The 21,495-nt window shown below is 38.1% G+C and overlaps 1 protein-coding gene across 7 annotated transcripts in view; it reads left to right on the plus strand.

The window, feature by feature from the left end:
- SCEL (sciellin) overlaps nt 1–21,495 on the plus strand; it is a 102,711-nt gene that overhangs the window by 21,613 nt on the left and 59,603 nt on the right. For 4 of the 7 annotated variants that reach the window (XM_033103755.1, XM_033103752.1, XM_033103750.1 and 1 more), the window contains exons 5-9: nt 363–431; nt 4,945–5,013; nt 5,694–5,732; nt 6,829–6,909; nt 11,424–11,489. In XM_033103755.1, coding sequence (XP_032959646.1) covers nt 363–431; nt 4,945–5,013; nt 5,694–5,732; nt 6,829–6,909; nt 11,424–11,489 — 324 coding nt within the window. The remainder of the gene's footprint in view (nt 1–362; nt 432–4,944; nt 5,014–5,693; nt 5,733–6,828; nt 6,910–11,423; nt 11,490–21,495) is intronic. The other 3 variants (XM_033103754.1, XM_033103753.1, XM_033103756.1) reach the window with 3 other exon arrangements.

The following is a 21,495-nucleotide window of genomic DNA, read 5'->3' on the forward strand; positions in this document are numbered from 1 at the left end:
CAAGTTCCTATTATGTAAAAATCAACAACACTGACAAGAGTACATATTAGTAGTTAGCCATCTTGCATGTTGAGTTGTTTCTTTTATGTATCCGTATCCCCAAATTGAGTATGTTACATTCTAGCTAGAAATAAGTGGACTTAGAAAAGAATTCCTTTATTAGTGGAAGAATTTGAGTTTGCCATAAGTTGTTCTATCCAAGTCAAAACCTTGGACGATTTGGATACTCTAAATATGTCTTTTCTTGGTAATATATACATCTTGTACTGAATAGTCCAAAACTTTATCAAATGCATGATAGGATTTTTTAAAACTATTTTTTATATTTTATTTGATCTTTCTGTAATTATGTTTTGCTACAGGAAAACAAATGAGATACGTGAGCTGAAAGCCACAATTAGTCGGTACAGATCTGATGACACTTTGGACAGGTAAGGTGTTTTTGAACTATGTAAGCAGAATGCATAACCTATATTAAATCCCATTTCTTATAAAGCATGAGATATTGAAATGTTTACCAAGGTAAGCTTTGAACCATGATATTTTATCCCCAGGGACAGAAGGGCTATAAGGATTAAATTATCTTCTTCAATACTCACAAAATCTTGACTCAATAGCACTATTTTCCTAAAATCCTGCTAATAGTAGATAGAAAAAATTCTGAAGAAACTGGTTTTTGTATAGGTAGGGGTGGGCTCAGTTGGAATCAGTTCCATTTAAAATGGAGAATATAGATATTTTTGTGAATACAAAGAGTCAGTCCCTATTCTAACATTTGGTCTTTCCATCCTGATGTAACTTCTCTGCAACTACTTTATGGAGAGACTGTAAATTTTAATAACACAACAGTTTTGATCCACTCTAGGATAAAGACATTTGCTCTTTACTTTAGAAAGTAAAACTCTCTTTCAGGACTGGAGTCATCGTATGGCTTACAGAATGAGTCCATTATGCTGTTAGTCCACTCTTACACAGAGGGAAAGGGCTCATCTCTATAGAGAAGATTGAGAAAGTCTATTCAGGTTGAGGTGTAAATGCTACAGATCACATTTCAATCTTATATTTAGTAGACATGCTTAATAAGCATAAGAAAAGAGCAAAGTTAACATCTTTAACTGGAATCTAAGCACGATGGACACCTGAGGCCATTGATAGTTGAGGTCACTCCATGAAGCTAAACATGTGCTGCTATTGTCAACAAAAATGTCACCTGCTGCATTTTAAGCAGATATGCTGAAACTTATGGCATCTCGTAGATTCTGTATGCTGACCATGCCAGTGTTAATCAATGGAGCACATGAATGTACTTTACTCAGAGGTTTTCAGAGTCAGGATCCCGAAAGGAGGATGATCATCACTGGTATCCCTAAGGAGTTGACTTCTCTCTTGTAATGAAGAGCCGTGGCAAAGATGAGTTTGTACGAGACTGTATATGTACGAGATCTCATCTCCACAGCACTGAGTGGAGAGAGGAGTCAAAATACCTCTGTCCACTCACGTGGGCCTTGCAGGATGTCCTATTGCACCATGAATTGAAGAAGGAAACCCTTCTAGGAATGAATTTGAAAGTGAGATATTTATGCCTCAAGCAAGCTAAGTATGTGGCAGTCTTTGCAGGCTGTGTATCTAAAAGTTTATATCGGGCCAGTCAAGAGAGCCTTGGGATGTTAGCCACAGACTAGACCAGACTTTACAGGCAAACTAGCTGACTCACCCTCAGCTTCAGCTGCAAATGAGAATCACTGTGAGAGCTTCAAAACATGACTGATAACTTGTTCCCACCACCTCTCATCCCCCAGATTCTGATTTAATTAGTCTGAGGTGGAATCCAGACATTTTTTAAAGCTTATAAAGTGATTCTAATGTGAATTAAGAACCACCAATTAGTCCCCAAATTAAGAACTACCAATTAGCCCCAAACCTTCATTTTATACTTTAGACAATGAAGCCAAAGATCACCTACTTTATTTACAAAGAGGTTCAGTGACATGTTTGGGAGAAATATGCTGGTCAGCTCCTTCCCCAGGCAGTTCTGTCTCCCAACAGAAAGCTATGTCTCTCAAAGTGTGGAAACAAATGTAAGGGAGAGGACACAGGGGTCAGTAAGGAAAGGCTAAAGGCTAGTCCTGTTAGCAGGAGTTGGACTCCACAATGCAGGCCACTCCAAATGCAAGATGTGAAAACATTTTAGGAGGAAGATGATCAAATATATCTGGTGCATGAGTGTATGTGCATTTCAATAATGATGTATTTATTTTAAATGAGTGTGAGAAAAGTACTGAGTTTATATTTGAAGGGTTCCCTTTAAAAATGGACATAGGTAGGTACAGATATGAGGTGTTCTAAAGAAACATAAGTGAATAATAGTGTAGCGTATTACATGGCCCAAATCCTGAAGGTGGTTTAATGACTAATTTGGAAAACCTAGGTTAGGGTGACCTCTAGTGTTCTGTTGTGGAAGTGTACGTTTTCCTTCGGTTCTTTTGACAATACCGCCCATTACACTGGGTATTTCCCGTCTCCAAGACTGATTCCAATTTAAACAACTTATTTCATATCACAAGCTGGCAGTACCTTAATTTCCAAGAGAAGCACAAAGTTCATCACTGTAAGTAATAATAAGAAATTGACGTAAATTGGAATGGTGGTTTCCTATTATTCATAGGCCGATCCCCCTAGTGGAAGTGAAGAATAATAACTAAAGGAAGACTTGACCTAATACATGAGTGGTGGGACAAGCGCTCTATAGAATAGGGCCCTACTGGAAAGACTGGAGATAGACTACTTCCTAGTTGCACAGCCAAGAGAAAGTCATCTACCTTCTCTGAGATTCCATTTTTTTCCATCTTTGAAATGAAAATAATTATGCCTACGTTGTAGGGATGTTCCAAAGAGTAGAGGAAAATGTATAAAATGAGAAGCAAAGAGTAGTAGGTACCTATTTTTTATTATTACATGCAGTTCTGCCCACAAAGGTTCACACTGTAGAATTTTGATTCAATTCATTTGACTTTAACCTCAGAACTCACCTTTATTTAAATCTTGAGGATGTTTGATATTAAGGTTCTGTTTGCTTTAGACCGATTGTTGCTTTCAGTGTTACAGAGTACCAGTTTCCCAAGATTATTTTTATTTTCTATGAAGGTCTCATAGACACCTATAAAATAAAGTCTGAGTAGAGTTTCTAAGAAACATTTACGATTTAAGTTATCTGTCATCTTACTTGTGGTATTCACAGAGGTTTACTGCAGAGCCCTTTAAATATAAACATATCGGAGGCTCAGTAGTAGTGCGGGGGATATGTTCATAGTCTTTTGGCCTGGTGACCACTTTAGATAAGAGTATTTTTCATCCATAGATTCTAAACCTCTGCACAAGCTGATGTCTGTATTGTGAGCAGTCTGTTGAGAATATGGAGCTCTGGAGGATGCCAGCCTTCCTTTTTGCATTCAAGAGTTATCAGTTTATAGTATTATTTACCACAAACAGAAACTGTGTTTGGAATTGACTCATAAAATTTTAATGTTGTTTACCAAATGTTTTAGTTACACATGTCAAAATGACATCTCGGAATTAAAATTATTTTAAACTTATGAAAATAATGTCACATTTTTTCCCAATAACTTTTTTTTTTTTTTTTAGAGTGAGGCAATTTAGTGTCCATCTTCCCAGGAATAGTTTATATAAAGGCCTGTAATAAAGTTGATGGTAAAAGTGAAAGTTTAGAGAAAGTTGTAGCAGACTCATAGAGTGGGATGAACAGGAGAGTCTTGCTGACCTTTTGTTTTCCTGACCCTAATTTTGCTACATCCTAGTTTTGTGCAAGCCTGAAAAATCCTCCAGAAGACCGCCTCATGTCTCAGAAAGAACTTTTCTATCTGGTGTAAGTGAGGGAAGAAAAGGAACAGGAGCTGCAATTATGAAATCCTGCCATGGGCATGGAGATACCAGGATTCCTAATTTGTCGTTTCTGACCCATGGGACAAAAAACACCCCTTTTGCAGACTTTCCCTCCTTGAAGAGACCAGAGATTAGAGAGATGAACCCCTCTGATGGCCAGTAGGCCTTATTAACAAAATGTGTTAGTCAAAGTAAATTAATTTGCTAGGGTAGAATAAGTTCCTTCTCTTGCTCCCACAGCACTGGGGTTCAGTACAATAGATGACTGCTTGCTTTCATCAGACTCCAATGTGATTAGCTGGAAGAGTAGGGAACATCTTTGCTCCATGAAATAACTCAGGGACCTAAGTTCTTTCCATGTTTTAATGCTGTCACCTTCAATCCTTCGGCACCAAAACCCTAGTGGAAAATAAGAAAAATAAGAAAGAGAAAATAAGAAAAATAAGAAAATAAGAAAGAGCACTGAGGATCATGCAAGTAGTTTCAGGATGAGTCTGGAAGTGGCAGACAACATTTCTGCCCGCATTTTTTAGAGTTCAATCACATGGTCTAACTTAATTGCAATGAACATTGAGAAATGTGGTCTTCCTGTGTGCTCAAAAGGAAAATAAAATGAGTTTGCAATTGTCAAATGAGTTTGGCAAACACATAGCATTGTCTATGCCACAAAACATTAAAAAAAGAAAAAAAAGTATGTCTTCTATTGATATATTTTCCCAACCTAGGAAGTACTGTCATTGGTTGTATATATTATTAAACAATAAGTGATATAAAATAGTTAATATGTTAAATGTCCAATGAGTCAGAAAGGTTAGTTGAAACGCATAAACTTTAAAAATTCCAACTCTATCAAAATACTCTTATAAATAGATTTTGTCACAAGTGACTTATTTATTGTAAATTTTCTAAAATGTAACATCTGGGAAACATTTCTTTTTAGTAGAAAAAAGTTACATTGTGAGGGTATTCTAGCACAAAAGAGGTCTAAAAAACAGTTTAATAATATAATGTTTATGCAGACTTTTGTCTTCTTTCGTTATAAAGGATCTCAGACAGACATGATGCCGCTCAAACGTATAAGGCCAAAACCTTGGATAACCAACTAACCAATAGGTACCAGTATTTACTAACTTTGGGGAAAACTCAAGTACAATATTTTTCTAAGCATTATTTATTTACTCACAATTGTTTGAACCTACTTAATATCTTTCTGTAGATTCTTATTCTCATTTTTTTTTTAAACACAAAAAGTCTGGAGTAAAAACTTTTATTCCTGCTGATGGTTAGAGAAAAAATAAACTCTTGCTGCATGACTTAAAAATCAAAAGAGCTCATGAGGGGTGTAAATATGTAATCATTATGTTGTTTTGTACACCTGAAACGAATGAAAAAGAAATCAAGAGAGCTCATTGCTTCAAGCCATTATTCTTATCACGTTTATGTTTCTGTTTAAGTTATCCTGATGGAAAGATTATGAAATACATGTAAATGTCAATTTTTCGTTCTTATTGCTAAAGAAAATTACTGACCTCAACAAATAAAAACATTGGGTTTAAAAGATGCTAAATTTTCTGAAAGAAAACAATTGTTTTTGCAATCTAGTACAAGATGCAAAAAGATCATGAAATCACCTTACCAAATTTATTCAAATACTGATGTTTTCTTTTACTTTCTCTCAAATAATGTCTAACCCTGAATAATAATAATAACTCTAAATTCACAGATAATTGCAAATAGATGTAAGTATTAATTCTTCGTTTTCTCAGACTTTTGCCTTTTATTTTTCTTTCCAGATACATGCCTGCATTTAGATCACCAGAAGCAAGAAAAACGTATGTACTTTTCTAACTGAAGCTACATTTTAAGAATAAAGTATATCTCTTCATATGTGTTCAAGAAAAACCAGGATATACCGCCCTCAGGCCCAAGTTTCATTGTAATGTAGCCACATCCCTATTGTGTGAGCAGAGTTAAATACTAGAAAGACTAAAATGGTCTGCAAAGCTTCCAATATTTACTACGTGGACTTTAACAGAAAAGTTTGCCAACCTCTGCTCTAATCAAACACCAAAGCTTAATTCAATTTTTTTTGTTGTTTTCAAATCCGTATTACGCATGCCTCCCGAGATACCCATCACATCTACAACTCAATTGAGTCATGATTATCATGGGTTTGTTAACAATCTATTTAGATGAAATATATTTTCCCTGGAATGTACTACTGGCCGTTATAAACTCCCCATACTAGGTAGAGTTTGAAAACTTAATTAGTCTTTAAATTTGTATTTACAAATAAAGTAATTTTCACTGGACCACACCTCTCAGGAGTTGAAACAGGCCTGGATCACTTGCATTTTTCTGAGGGTCTGTGTATATCAATAACTGCTAAATAGATATTAAAAATGGTGTGGTTTTTAAATGTTTTCTTAAACTAGCTAGTGCTTTCAATGCAAAAACATTGCAATCTAATTCTTTTTGTTCCAATATAATTACAGGATTTTTATATATATATATATATATATATATATATATATATATATATATATATATATATATATACCTTTGTATATATATATATGTGTATATATATATATATATATATATATATATATATATATATATACACATATACCTATACCTCCATAGCACACCCAAATCGATCGGTCTGGATTTCAGACACACAGTTAAGGTCACATGATGAATATGTCTTCATTCAGTTCCCTCAGATTTAGTTACTTAGATGAGAGCCTGTCAATTTATAAAGTGCATAAACTGAGGAAGAACTCTTTTTGTTGTCCTGTTTTCAAGTGAATCATTTTGTGGCAGACAGAGAGCAGGTGACAATGTGAGGAGATTATAAGACCTTTAAAAGTGGGATAGAATGAAAACATTTCAGGAATGTGATGATTTGTTCTTGTGATTATATAGGCAACCTGGAAGTTTTTTCAGCACAAGCGCCACCAGCACCCCAGCTTACACCTCTGCTACAAGCCCTGTAAAGAAAAAGAGGTACGGCGGGCTTGTTGCATCTGCCTCTTGCCAATATTCTGTCAAGGATTGTTCTTTATTAATTTCTGAACCAAATAATCTACCAAGGACCCCATGCCCTTCCGCCTTGTTCCCTCCTCCCTTCCCAGGGACCCAGCGTCTAGTGGTTTCTGTTGTCCTCAAATGTTGGTCTTCTTTCCCCCAATCTCCTTTCCAAATATGCAGACTTTTCTCCAGTTCTCTTAGGTTCTTGAATATCTAGGTAATGTTATTGATGATAGAGACAAGACATTAAAAGATCAACTATTTCAGGGATCATCTTTTGACACAATCCGACGATAGCAAATGCCTTACCCTAAAATCGTGACTGTGGTGTGGCCATCTGTCGCCATGCTTCTGCGACTAGCCTTCCCGGTGGTCACCTCCCGTGCACTGTGGATTGGGCTGATCCTACTTCCAACCTATAGAGTCACAGGCCCTATTCCAAGACATGGATCTGCCTCCTGCTCCAAGTTCCCCTGTGTGGCCTCCCACATTCTGTCTGTGCTGAGTTCTGTGTACCTAGGAGGCATGGAGAAGTCCTGGACACATGGTGGCAGAATATTCTTCATGAGACAGAATGGGATGGTGAAAACACTTTTTGCCTCTTGAGGAGAACACAGTGCTACTGAATCATGATGCTAATGAAATGCAAGCATTTGGGAACCTCAGTGATTTTCACACTCATTTTCTTTGCCTGCACCTAGGACCACACTTGGTATAGGATAGGTGCTCAGTGTTTGTTGATGGATAGGCCTCCTAGAGAGAAATGGCTGATACCATTTTTCCTGTAGTTGGAATTCTGCTTGTACCTGCAGAGTCTCAGAAAATGTGATAATCTTTCTCTTAGACCCAAATTTCATACGCCCTGACCCTTTGTTTGGAACAGATTCCTAAAATCAGAGGGAAAATTTCAGGTCAGTTAATTCTGTCTCCTTTCCAGTGCAACATTTCCCTGATAGTTTAGGCATAGTTCAGGACCACTGGAGCCAGCAGCACGACTCCCACTTCTTTGCCTAGCTCTCTTGAGGAACATCTACTACTTATACAGAGGTGAAATCTGCTTTCATCTATCCCATCTCATCTTAGTTCAATCCTGCGGTGCCTCAAAAAATACAGGCTGCTTTAAGAAATTTTGTTTTGTTTTTAGTACTCTGGGTATAAGGACACCAGAAATACTTAGAGAACAGGTTTTTCTCTTCGGAGTGAAACTGCTCTGCTTCCAGACTAAGGTTCTTTTTAAAGGCACTGGATGTACAGGGGTTATAAAGAAAGAGGGAGAATCTACCAATCCTGAAATTTCTGAAGGTTCAGATGTCAGTGCTGGCTGCAGACCTGAACATAGTTTCTTGTTCCCTTTTCATGTTGTGCTACGTACTTTCCTAGCTCCCATTTTCTTCTTCGAGAAGACAAAATGTAGTCTCTGAGTTCAGGTTGGTAAGAACAAGCTGAGTCAATTTAACCATGCTTTCCTTTTCTAAAAGGTAGGCTGGCTATTGTTTTTCCACTGTAAATACCAGAAAATCTTGATCCTCCCCACTCCGAACGCATACTTTTGCTAAAACTTTGAAGCCATCTTTCTTCCTTCGTGGAAAATCAATTATTTTACTCAGTCGCTTTTGTTGCCTAAGTCAAAAGTCTTGACAAAATGGAATATTATTCTACTTTGCAGCACATCTTTTTGTCAGACACTTGGCTTCATTTTTCTCCTGATGGGTATTTTTAAAATGCTCATGATTATTGGACAATAAAAGAAAATTCTCGTTGTTCTAAGTCTTTCTTTTATTTTTCTTTTTTCTTTTCTTTTTTTACTTGACCTCATGACAAATAGATATATGCATATCTATATATACATTTCTCTATCTTTATCTCTATATAGATAAGTTAAATCACAGATAAGTTGTATCATATCTCTATAGAGATAGAGATAGAGATAGATGTATACCTACTTAAGTGTTTTGAAGAGGGTGAAGGAAACAGACAGGACTTTGAAAGGAAACACAGATGTATAATTGGCTCTCTTGCACTCCTTTCAGTGACCCAACACTGAAAACTTCTAATGTACACGTGTGGTCTTGGAGTCTCCACTGTGATTTATTTTTTACACTTTCAACTTGCTTTTACAGCAGAATTTATTTATTTGTTTATTTAATTAATTATTTGTTTATTTTTTTATAGTTGACATGCAATGTTATATTAGTTTCAGGTGTACAACATAGTGATTAGACATTATATACCTTACAAAGTGATCACCACACTACGGCTATTATCACTTACAATATTATTGACTATATTCCGTATGCTGTACTTTACAAACCTGTGATTAATTTTATAACTGGCAGCTGGTACTTCTTAATCCCCTTCATTTTTTCACCCATTCCTCCACCCCTCTACCCTCTGGCAACTATCAGTTTGGTCTCTGTATCTATGAGTTTGTTTCTGTGTTGTTTTGTTTGTTCATTTGTTTTGTATTTTAGATTCCACAGATAAGTTAAATCATATGGTATTTGTCTTTCTCTGATTTATTTTACTTAGCATAATACCCTCTAGGTCCATCCACGTTGTTGCAGATGGTAAGATTTCATTCTTTTTTATGGCTGAGTAACAGTCCATTATATATATGTGCCACATTCTCTTTATCCATTTGTCTACTGATGGACACCTAGGTTGCTTCCATATCTTGGCTGTTGTAAATAATGCTGCAATGAACATAGGAGTTTGAATTAGTGTTTTCAGTTTCTTCAGATAAATACCTGTAGGTGGGATTGCAGGCTCATATGGTAGTTCTATTTTTAATTTTTTGAGAAATCTCTATACTGTCTTTCATAGTGGTTGCACCATTTTACATTTCCACCAACAGTGCACACGGGGGCATCTTGGGAGGGGCTCTGGTGCTGGCTGAGGCCAGCTACCATTTGTGCCGGTCTTGAGGCTGCTTGATATGAGCTGCAGTGCAGGCCAAGGATGGCTGTACTTAGATGGAGCTAGATGGTGTTTGGGAAAGACTGCAGTGTGAGCAGAGGCTGGCTGATGCTTATGTAGAGGGCCTGGAGCCTTTGGAAGAGGCTCTGGCTGGTGACTGAGTTGGGTGGAACAAGGTCTCAAGGAAACACTGGGGTGGGGCAAAAGGTGTTAGAAAGGCTAATCGAGAGTGACAGATTTTTCACCTGCCTGTGCAGGGCCAGCTCGGTGGGAAGAGAACTCAATAAAGGAAAAATGGTACTTGCCAGCACTTCCATCCCTTGAGAGAATTTCCGAAAATCCTTGCTCTTGCCCTAAAGTCAGTCAATTTGATTCTTCTCCTATAATTCCCAGACACTTCTTGAACTACTGCCTCTGTACTGGACTTAGAGCAAGAGAGTTTGTTCATTAGGCTTCTAAGGCCAACGTCTCAGTCTCCAACAACCTTTTTTCTCTCGGACATAATCCCTGCCAGATGTTATGGGGACTCCCTTTCCCAGCACACATACCCTGGGCTGGGCAGCCTAGTTTGGGGTTCAGACCCCTTGCTCCTCAGGAGAGACCCCTACAGCCAGGGTATTCCTCCTATTTATTGATTGCCCCACCGTGGGTGTGGGACCTGCCTGGACCTTGTTTTTGCCCCCCGACCTGTCTTGACATGGCTTCTTCTTTATATCTTTTGTTATCTGAATTCTATCCAGCTAGTCTTCAGATGGTTCTCAGTAATGGTTGTTCCATAATTTAGTTGTAATTTTGATGTGTTTGTGGGAGGAGGAGAGCTCAGAGTTTCCCTACTCTGCCATCTTGACTCTGTCTCATGCTTCAAAAATTTAAATCCAACTCTCCTGTCCTTCTTATCCTAGCCTTTTCTTCTCTATGCTATGTCATTCTCCTCTGAACACCTTCAGTTTGGTCTGTATCTTAGATAACCCTTGGTTATCTCTACCAATTAAAATTATGCCCTAGTAATAAGAAGGCATCTTTCTAATTGGATATATATGTATTAGTGTATAAACATATACATATATAAAATTGAGGTTAGCATTGCTGTGGTGTTTATTTATGTTTTCATTATCATAACTTGTCAGAGTTTTCTATCACACAGTTTTTTAAAGCCATATGTTGAGTAGAGCATAAGATTATTATTATTTTTATTATGAAACATTTCAGATATGCAGAAAAACAGAAAAGGAGGTATTTTTATGATAAACACCCATGAACCTACTATCTAGATTTAACAAATGTTACTACTTTCCCGATTTCCTTTAGATTTCTTTTAAAGAAATGTTCACAATGTTTAATGTTAAAGGAAATGGGAAAAGGAGTTTCCTTAGGAGAGCAGATAGCCTGGAGTATAGGACAGTTACTTTCTACTGCATTTATGAAATAGCTTTTATTTGATTTCTCAGGCCTTGTAGAAAAGTCATCTCCTTGCCTTTCTTACTGTCAAATTATTTTCAGCTTTTCCTGTAGATATGTGGGTGGGATCCGGCCTTTTAAGGACCGTGTTTATAACTGATGTCATTTCTTCACAGACAGTCCTGGTTTCCACCACCCCCTCCAGGTTATAATGCCACTCCAAGCACAGGAGCAAACAGAAGGTAAGGGAAAAAATGTCAGATGTAATTACTATGTGATTTGATGGAAGAATGTATTAGATATTGACAACATATATTGTGGATGCTTTGGAATAAAATGGAGGCAATTTTGTTAACTCTGAGCACCGAATAAGACAGTGTCCAGCGGGAGTGAGGTCAGGGTACAAGGGCCCCTGTAGGAAATCCGACAAGCTGCGAGGAGTAAGTAAGTAGCTGTATTAGTTTGCTAAGGGCTGCCATAGCAAAAAAGTGGGTCCTTAACAAAAATGTGTTGTCTTATAGTTCCAGAAGTCCAAGATCAAAGTGTCAGCAGGGTTGGTTCCTTCTAAGGGATGTGAGAGTGTATCTGTTCCATGCTCTCCCCTAGCTTCTGGTGGTTTCCTGGCAATCTTTGTCATTCCCTCATTTGTATAAGCATCATCCTGTTCTCTGCCTTTATCTTAACATGGTCTTATCCCTGTGTATGTGTCTGTGTCCAAATTCCCCCTTCTGATAAGGACACCAGTTCATATCGGATATGGGGCCCATCCCACTCCAGTAAGACCCCATTATAACTTAACTAAGTACATCTTCGATGACCCTATTTCCAAAGAAGGTCACATTCTGAGGCACTGTGGGTTAGGGTATCGATATGTGAATTTTGGGGGTCACAATCTAACTCATAACAGTGGCAGAGGAGAGAATGGGGTCAAGCACGGGGAGGTGGGGGGTTGCCATGTGGGCTCCTGGTGCACAGCACCTTCCGGGTTGTGATGGACTCAGACAACTGAATTGGGGTATGTGGGGCAAGTTCTTTGTGCACTTTAAGTGCCAGATGAATGTGTTCTATTTTTATTTTTTGTTGTTGTTGAGAGCAATCATTCAAACAAAATTATAGGCCATGTGGAGGACACCATGTTCTACAATTTCCATGATAAGAATGTCAGCAATAACTTAATTTAATAAATATTTACTAAGGGATTACTCTGTGCCAGACATGGTTCTAGGATCTTGGAACACATTAGTGAACAAAAAGTGGAATCCACACTCTGGCTTTCAAAGAAGTAGAAGCAAGTGTAGAATTATAATCTGTCATCACTAATGCACAGAGAAAAATGGGTCTCCGATTTGGTTTTTGCCTTATGGTATCCAAAATTGTTTTCATATCATCGACCCATAGAATATCTTCACCAAATACTTCCATGTTTCAATGGGACTATTCTCCCAATTCATCAATGGAAAAGAGAGTTTTAAATGATATGCTTGTCTAATGTTAGATTGGTTTATTTCCCAAAATTTTCATCTGCTGTGCAGGCTTTTAATGTCTCTTTTATTTCCAAATAATGGAAACATTTGGAAAGAAATTGTCCTTTATTTAATTTAGGTTGGAACTATAAGGATATAAATAAACTTCTGTCGACCAATAGACACAAAGAGCTCAAACTGCTTTTTTCACATCTGTTGCTGCATCTATATATGTGTGTGTGTGTATACACATTGCATTATTTATATGTATTATATGTTACATATATATTATATATAAAATTATTGAACATAAGGAACAATCAGTTTGGAATTACATCCACATTTTCTTTAAGTATTTTCTTTTGAAACCTGCTTATCTACGGTTGACTTCCAGTTGAACTGCCAAGAATGGATTATATTTCTAGTTTAAAACCCTCTTTCTCCTCAGGCTGTGTTTAGATATTTCTCTATAAGTGATACCTTTCTCTCAGCTATCTAAGTGGGGGAAATTTTCACTAGGAGTTTTGCTAGTTACTATTGTTTCCTGAGTGTTGTGAGGAATTGATAGACAATAACTAGTACTTAGAAACATACATTATTTATTTCCAAAATAACTTCGTATTTTTGTCTTCTGTTCATTATTCCAATATTAATGTAAATTATCCTTATAATAAGCAACTGGTTATATAACTGTGAAAATATGGAAGGATTATTCATGAGTGAACATCTCATGCTTTCAGCACCCGTTGAATGTGTGGATCTCTGCACAGAACTGACAGTGCTTGGCTCCATGCCCTTACAATTAATGCATCGCTGGATGTGATTTCCATGGAAGATAAATGAGTTAGAATGCTTCCATTTCTGATTCCGGGCTCAGAGCCATAGCACCAGAACGAAGGAAAAGTGAAGATTATTGGACTTGGTTGATCAATTTAGATATCCATCCCTTTTTTTAGAGCCAGAGATTATTAATATAATGGCTAAACTGAAAGACTTCTCTTCGAGAATCAGAACTAACGTCATGCCAAGCTTTCAGAGAAGGAGAGAATAGTAACAATATAGCAATGCCTTTGATTTTAAAAGTGCTTTTCTTTGGAAGGGCTCAAAGTACAGCTTCTGTTTCTCACCTTTAATGCCAGTGCATTCCCAAGGCTGAGAAATAGCCTTTTTAGTAAAAGCTGAAAAATAGAAGCAATTATTAAATGAAGAAAGCAAGCAAAGGCTTCAAAAAGAAGCCTTTGTCCCCAGAAGAGCCCCCCCAATGAAAATAGGTCAAAAACAGATAAAAATGATCTCTAGTACTAGCTAATAGCTCAATGAGAATCTTATTCCCTCTTATCCTTCATTTATACTGATCTCCTTCCCCTTCTCTCCCTTCCAACCGACTGCAAAAGAATTCCCCCTTAATACTGACACACTCACTCTCTTTTCTGTTCTTCATTTTATAAACCTTCATTATCTCCATCACATAATCTTTCCCAGAAATTTCATTTCTCCCGTATACCCCTGTCTGTGCAGCACATTTGAAAAGACCCCGAGACTTCCCAGTCATTACAGGAATGACTCTTTTTCCTGAACTTTGTAACCCTTGACCTCTCTGTGGCCTTTGGAACCATGGATCACCCATCCTTCCATTGTTCCTTTCTTGACTCACATAATGTGGAACAATCAAATTTAGTTGAGTTTGGATTGGAAACTTCTGTTGGTGTTGCGTTTGGGTGAAAATCTATTACAGGCATAGTGTAAGCTGCACCCATTTTCTGGTTCCTACCACCCTTAGTTCACAGATCTAATGAGCTTGCTGATAAATTCTTGTTGACATATCAGTCCCTATGACTACTTGACCTTTCAAAAAGCACCACTCACTCACTATTCATGCCTTTATGAAATCTCCCTTATTGTCTTTTGAGGAATGCCATCCCCCCCAGTGCACTCTCTTGGATCTCCTTTTATTTCTCTACCCATTCTTTCTCAGTTTCCTTGACTACGTCATCATCCGCTACCAGCCAGGAGATGTGGATGTTCCTAAAGGCTCAAAGTCTCGCTTCTCTTCTGAGTCTGTGTCCTGCCCTTCGGCAGCACTGTCCATGCCCAGGGCTTTAACGGCTGCGTGTGTGCTCTCTATTCCTTCATCTGTAGCCACTTCACACCTCTACTCTGACTTACCTTTGGATAGCCAACTGCCTACCTGACACCTTCATTTAGAGGTCTCAAACGCACTGCAAACTCCACATGTTCAAAATGAATTTCACAGTTCTCCACACAAAGCTGGTTCTCTGTCTCAGCCAGTCAACACCCCTGAAACCTTGAAGTTCTTTTCGACACCGTTCTAGCCTTAACCACCAAGATCCAGTCCATTAATAAATCCTGTCAATTTACCTCCCTATTGTCTCTTGAATCCATATACCTCTTTCCGTTTCTGTCATCATATCTATCCTGGACCACAATAGTTGCTACCTAAGTATTTTTCCTTCATTCACCCAGATATCCACTCGCCTATTCTCTTCCCTACGTAGTTGCCAGAGTGACATTTATAAAAGGATAATTGGAACATATCACTCTCCTAAATAAAAATTAAGACTTTTCATTGTTCTTAGAATGAAGAGCCAAATCCTTAGTATTGACTGCCAGCCCTTATCTACCTCCATCCCTCATAATTCCCTTTTGCTCTTTGCTCCAGTTATTTAATCTGTTTTAAATGCACCATGTTCCCACAGACCCTTAGCACATAAGGTTTTTTCTGTGTGGAATGCTGTTTTCTCTCCCTTCTGGGGCATTTAAGTTCTTGTGGCCATGTTTTGATCTGATTTCTCTTTAAAATGTCACTTCTGACTTGTCTCTGTTGTGGTCTCTCTGCCTTGCACTAACTCAGGCATAGACTCTGGTGATTTATTTTCCTTGATTTGTGCAAATACCACTTGCGCAAGCTTTTAATAAAGATGTGGGGTGGTGGGAGTGGTAGTACTACATTGTGGAAGCCCAGACCACACTGTGTAAAATATCACATTACAGATTCCTATTTGTAACTTCGTTGGCCACCCCCGTTGTTGGTCGTTGCTCACCGGCTGGCATTTCTCTACAGGCCTGACCCTGTTGCTGTTTTCTTAGCAGCCCCTCACTCCTTTTTCCTCCCATCTCCTTTTCCCTCTTTTTCTTCTTCCCCTCTCCTCTGCTCCCCCCAAACCCCAATTCCTATGAATTACTTATGGTGGGTAGTTTAGTTCTCCTTTTGCGGTGCTAGGCTATCCTCAGAGAATCTCATCCTCATAACTGAACATAATGATATACCCATTCTTTGGGAGGCATTCTATGCTACCTTTTAAAATAAAATTATTTTCTCATGTCACAATAACATAAACATCCAGTCACCCACACTTAAACCACCAAAACTGTCCTTGACCTCTCTGTCTCCCTTACTGTGTTTCTTCAGTCATTGTAGCGACCTGGAGGGCTTTGTTGATCAAGGGAAAAGATGCGACCACCGGGTGGCAGTAGCACACTAACGCTTTATTTGGGTGGTGTTTTGACAGGTTTGCAGGAGGAGGGCGTCACTCACAGCATGAGGCCTTCCAAAGGCGACTGCACAGGGCCCACTACCCAGAGGGAGAGGAGGGCAAGGAAAGAGGGAGAGGGGATCAGTGATGAAGCTTATATGTCTAGGTGAGGCCAGTCAGCAGTATGGTGGGTAGTCCCAGGGTCAGGGAACTCCAAAGTGTAGCAGCAGCTTGAGGTCTTTCATAGCTCCAAAAGTTGGATAATATGGATGCACAAGTAACCATAATACAAGATCAACTGTGGGATCATCAATATTTTCTGGGAGCTCTGAGGTGGTAAGGAGAGCTGCTGACAAGGGATTGAGGGGCAAGGTCCTAAAAGAGGTGGGCGGGAAGGAGAGAAATTACACAATGCTAGGTCTTCAAGCCCAGGGTGATTTGAAGCATGTCACCAATTAGTGTAGGAAGAATAATGCGGACTACACAATTGGTCTTATGACGCTGAATAGGCTTTGATTCGAGCATGTAGAGCCTGGGATACTGGAAGGATATATTTGAGGAAGTAATTTCTAAGCAATGAGAAATGGGAAAGGTGCTCAGGCAAGAGGTTGGTGCTGGAGATCCAGATTTGGGAATGAACCCAGAAATTAAATGTGGTATCTTCAGAGTGAAGTTACCTGTGTATAAAATATGAAACAAGGAGACAATGAAAGTTGAGCCTTGATGTCTGACTAACGTGAGATGGTAGAGGAGGAACCAGAAAATGAGAACATAACTAATGCAATTACAGGGAGAAGGTGAGATGTAAGGAGAGGTCGGAAGGGTGAAGGCAAGAGAAATTAGGTGTATTCCACCATCCCAAACCAGCCCATTCTTCAAAGTCTGGCATGAATCTTACTTACAACAGCTGTCCCAACCCAAGGGGTTGTCTTTGTCATCTGAGCTCAGAAGGCTTGTTGTCTGCAATCCTCACTTGAGAATTCACTGTGCAGGATCTTGAAACATTACTTACTTTTGAGGTGTACTCATCAACTAGATGGCGTCATCTTATAATCCTTTAAATCATCAATAAATTTATCCATATTAATTTGTCAATAAGTACATATTGATTGATTAATTTTAATATTTCTTAGTATCTACAAGATAAGGAATTTCCCTCAACTCATCAACCGCATTTGTCTCCTTGTAATTAGGCTTTATTTTACGTGCCTCAGTTATTCTCTCTCTGCCTCTGTCTCTCTCTATCTCTCTCTCTCTCTCTCTTTCTCTCTTTTTCCCTTCTTCCTTCCCTCCATTCCTCCCTCCCTCCCTCCTTCCTTCCCTCCTTTCCCCCCTCCTTCTCTCCCTCCCTCTTCCTTCCCTTGCCCTCTGTCTCTTTTTCTCTCTCTTCCCAAAACACTTGTTGAGCTCTGTGTTCTAGGAAAGCACTTTGCTAGAATCCAGGAATATAAAGATGTGTAAGACCCAGTCCCTATTTCAAGAAATGCAAAGTCTATCATGGAGTCAGTTTGATCCAGGAGATCTAAATATCAAGGCTGGCCCCAACTGAGCAGTTCCTTGGGAGCACAATAAGCACAAAGGCTGTAGAAGCATGGAAAGGGAGGCAACAGAGGATGTGTTGGAGGTACAGTAGGGTCAAAAGAGGAGATGCCTGACGTAAGCTTAAAGAAGGAATAAGAGTAAGCCAGGTGCAGAGGTGAGGTGAGGATGGAGCCATTCCAAGCAGAAAGGATAGGAAGAGCAAATGTTCTGGTGCCAGAGAGCATGGTGTGTGTGTGTGTGTGTGTGTGTGTGTGTGTACACACACATGCATGTGTGTATGCATGTGTCTATTTGTGTGTGTAGAACTATGGGATTTCTATTCAAGAGGCATTCTCTGCATCCTTTATCAGTTACATTTAGTGGTAGCAGGAAAACCAGTAAATCCAAATTTAATGTCATGTGGAAAGATGGTACTTCGTATAAGACATTCTGGGTAGATACTCAATTATAATTTATGATAAGCTAAGGTATCTTTTCAGAACATCATGTTTCTGTTTTAAGACTTAATGCTTTGCTGTTATGTAATTTGAGCTCAATATGCCAGAAATTATGAAGTTTATATAAAAGAAAGTACAAATGTCATCATTATGGAAAATTATTAGGTCAGAGCCAGAGAAAGTTTTTCCCTTCCCATTTCTTTTATTTGAAGACTTCAGACAGCTAGATGCAAACCAATTTGTCACCAATCATTATTAGTATGTCTTAACTTTTCAAGTTCTTCAACTTTTTTCTCATCTTTGGGTCCTTCAAAAGAGTGATAACATTTGCCAGGCTTGAACCAATAGAGTGGATAAGAGGTGCCTTTCATAAGACGTGTTCAGTCTCCTCACAGTGAAATAAGGAAATATTTGTGGGAAGTTGATATTGAAGTTGCTTCTGATTTCAGAACCCACCGTTAAATATTGGCATTCTGTTTATAGTAAATGCAAATGCTTCTGACTATGAATTTAGGTGACTTAGAGATTCAGTGGCTAAATGCCATGCGAAGCTCACTTAAGAAACTCACTAAAACAAATTAAGTGGTTGCTTAACAGACAAGACCAATGTTTATGATTGTTACCCATTTTAGTGATTCAGGATTAACAAGCCACTGCCACCAGCAATAAAAACAAAAACAATGCGTTTTTTTCTCAATTCATTTCCAAAGACAGAGAAGAAAATACATAATATCTAGTAAAATTAAAATGGTGGAAACAAGCTAGGACATATAGTTACAGGCTTGTTATGTACTTTCATAATATCTCATCCACATTCATTTCAACCTCTTCTTCAGTGGTTTTCACTTCCGGTTAGCTGATTGGTAGATTTTGGGGGAAAAAAAAATCCTAATGAGAAGTGAGTTGCCATGGCAGCCTTGCACTGGTTATATTTTTCTGTCTGTAACTATAAATGGTAAAATGTAACCTTTCTAATTATGCTACAATGTTTTTAACTCTATTGCTACCAAACCCTCTACAAAGTTTGCTGTCATGCTAAAAAAAAAAAAGATTTCAAACAAAAATCTTTATATTAACTAGAATCTGTTTTGTAAAAATTAAGATTCTAAGACACTGAATAAATGTCTAACTGCAGTGATTTTAAAATCTTATCTGAATGCCTAGAATGCCCATTCTAAACATTCAAAATAAATAAATCATTATCCTGAGTTAAGGTTTATTATTTTTGAAACATGTTGTTCAAACACAATGAGGAGGAAGCTAATTCATAATGTAGAAATAAAGGTCTGAGCCTTTATTTAGCATTGAGCTGTTTTACCCTCAGTTCTATGGGGTCTACATAGTCTCTGAGCTCCTGACACTAGTTTTAAGTAACATCCATTCCAACAACAACAAACGAAAACCATTGCTGCTCCCTCTCAGTCCAGATTCCGGCTGCCCCTCCCTCCCTTGGAGCCCCTGCAGCCTCTGCCATCCACAGGGAAGCCCCTTGTAGGATGATGAAGCAGGGAACCTTCAGGTTCAGAAGTAGGGGCAGGGAAAAAGCTGTGTGAATCAGGATAGCTTGGTGCAAACTCTCTGCCAAAAACATCACCCTCCAAGCTACAACTCCGTCTGGCCCAGCCAAAAACCACGCTTTGATTAAAAAAAAAAAAAAGAAAGAAATATTTCACCGTTTAGTAGTATTGCCTGAAGGTCTAACCAACTAGAAGATTGTGTAAGTCTCACCTCAACTAAAAGCCTGAAAATGCTGACAGACTAAAGGGGCTGTCTGAGCTCATTCAAATCATAGTGTCAGTTATGTAAATCAGGTTTGGGACAGAACCAGAACACACTGAGGGAATGGTGGTTTGGATTCTGTACAGAGGAGATGGCTTTGGAGAGAGGAGAGAGATGACTTCTGTAGAGAGGAGACTCTGAGAGGCAGGGAAGACTGAATGTGGCATAGTGTAGGTGACAAGGAGCATGCTGTGACATAGGGACTGTGCTTCCAAGAGCCTGGTGGGAGGACAAAGGGAATAATAAGTGGAGGGTTCGAGGGCCATCATTTTACTTAGGACTGTCCTCATATTTGACAAATGGGAAGGGGGACTTCTTCTCCCTCTCATCTCTCTTTTTCCTCTCGGATATGTGTGGAATGTCATGAAAGTGGAATCACACAGTATATGTAGCTTTTTTAATCTGGCTTCTTCTACTTAGCATAATGTGTGTGAGTCTTCTGTGCAGTTGCATGAATCAATAGTTCATTCCTTTTATTGCCGAGTAGTACTGCATTGTATGGAGATACACAGTTCATTTATCCATTCACTGGTTGAAAGACATTTTGGTTGTTTCCAAAGATGCTTTAAATGTTCACATACAGGTTTTCATATAAGAACATATGCATCTATTTCTCTTGAATAAAGCCCTACAAGTAGGATTGATAGGTCATGTGGTGAGTATGTTTAACTATGTAAGAAACTGCCAAACACGTTTTGAAGTGATTGTACCATTTTGCATTCCTACCTGGAATGTATGAGAGTTCAAGTTGTTTCACTTTCTTAACATCACTTAGTATTGTCAGTTTAAAAGAGAATATTTTAGCCATTCTAATAGGTGTGCAGTGTATCTTACCATGGTTTAAAGTTGCATTTCCCTGCAGACTAATGACGTTGAACATCTTTTCATGTGCTTATTTGTCATGTATACATCTTCACAAGCGAAATATCTGTTCAAATTATTTTCCTATTTTTTTGATTGGTGATTTGTTTACTTATTGTTTAATTTTGAGAGTTTTTAAAAAATATGTTATGTTTACAAGTCCTTTGTCAGATATGTGATTTGCAAATATTTTTTTCCCTGTGTGTGGCTTGTATTTTCATCTTCTTAAAAACGCCTTTTGCAAAGTGAAAGTTTTTTAATTTAATGAAGTCCAATTTATCAAGTTTTTTTTTTAATGAATTGTGCTGTTGCTGTCATATCTAAGAACTCTTTGTTTAATCAATGGTCACAAAGATTTTTCTTCTAAAATTTTATAATTGTATGCTTTACATGTAGATCTATGATCCATTTGGAGTAGATTCATTTTTTTTAGATTCATTTTTAATGCTGAAAATGTTTGTAATTTCTCCTGATAATAGTTGGGCTATTCTTACTATATCTTTGAGACAATGTCTAAGGACCAAAAGATGCTATAAATTCAGCAATACTTAAAAATTTGTGTCTCTTTGTGCCTATTGAACAGCTAAAAGGTTTATTTGTATTCTTATAGATCTGACCTAGATTATGCTCATTTAAATTTTATTAACCACAACAACATTTCCATACATTTGG

The sequence above is a fragment of the Rhinolophus ferrumequinum genome, chromosome 4 (assembly GCF_004115265.2).
Source record: "Rhinolophus ferrumequinum isolate MPI-CBG mRhiFer1 chromosome 4, mRhiFer1_v1.p, whole genome shotgun sequence".
NCBI lineage: Eukaryota > Metazoa > Chordata > Mammalia > Chiroptera > Rhinolophidae > Rhinolophus > Rhinolophus ferrumequinum.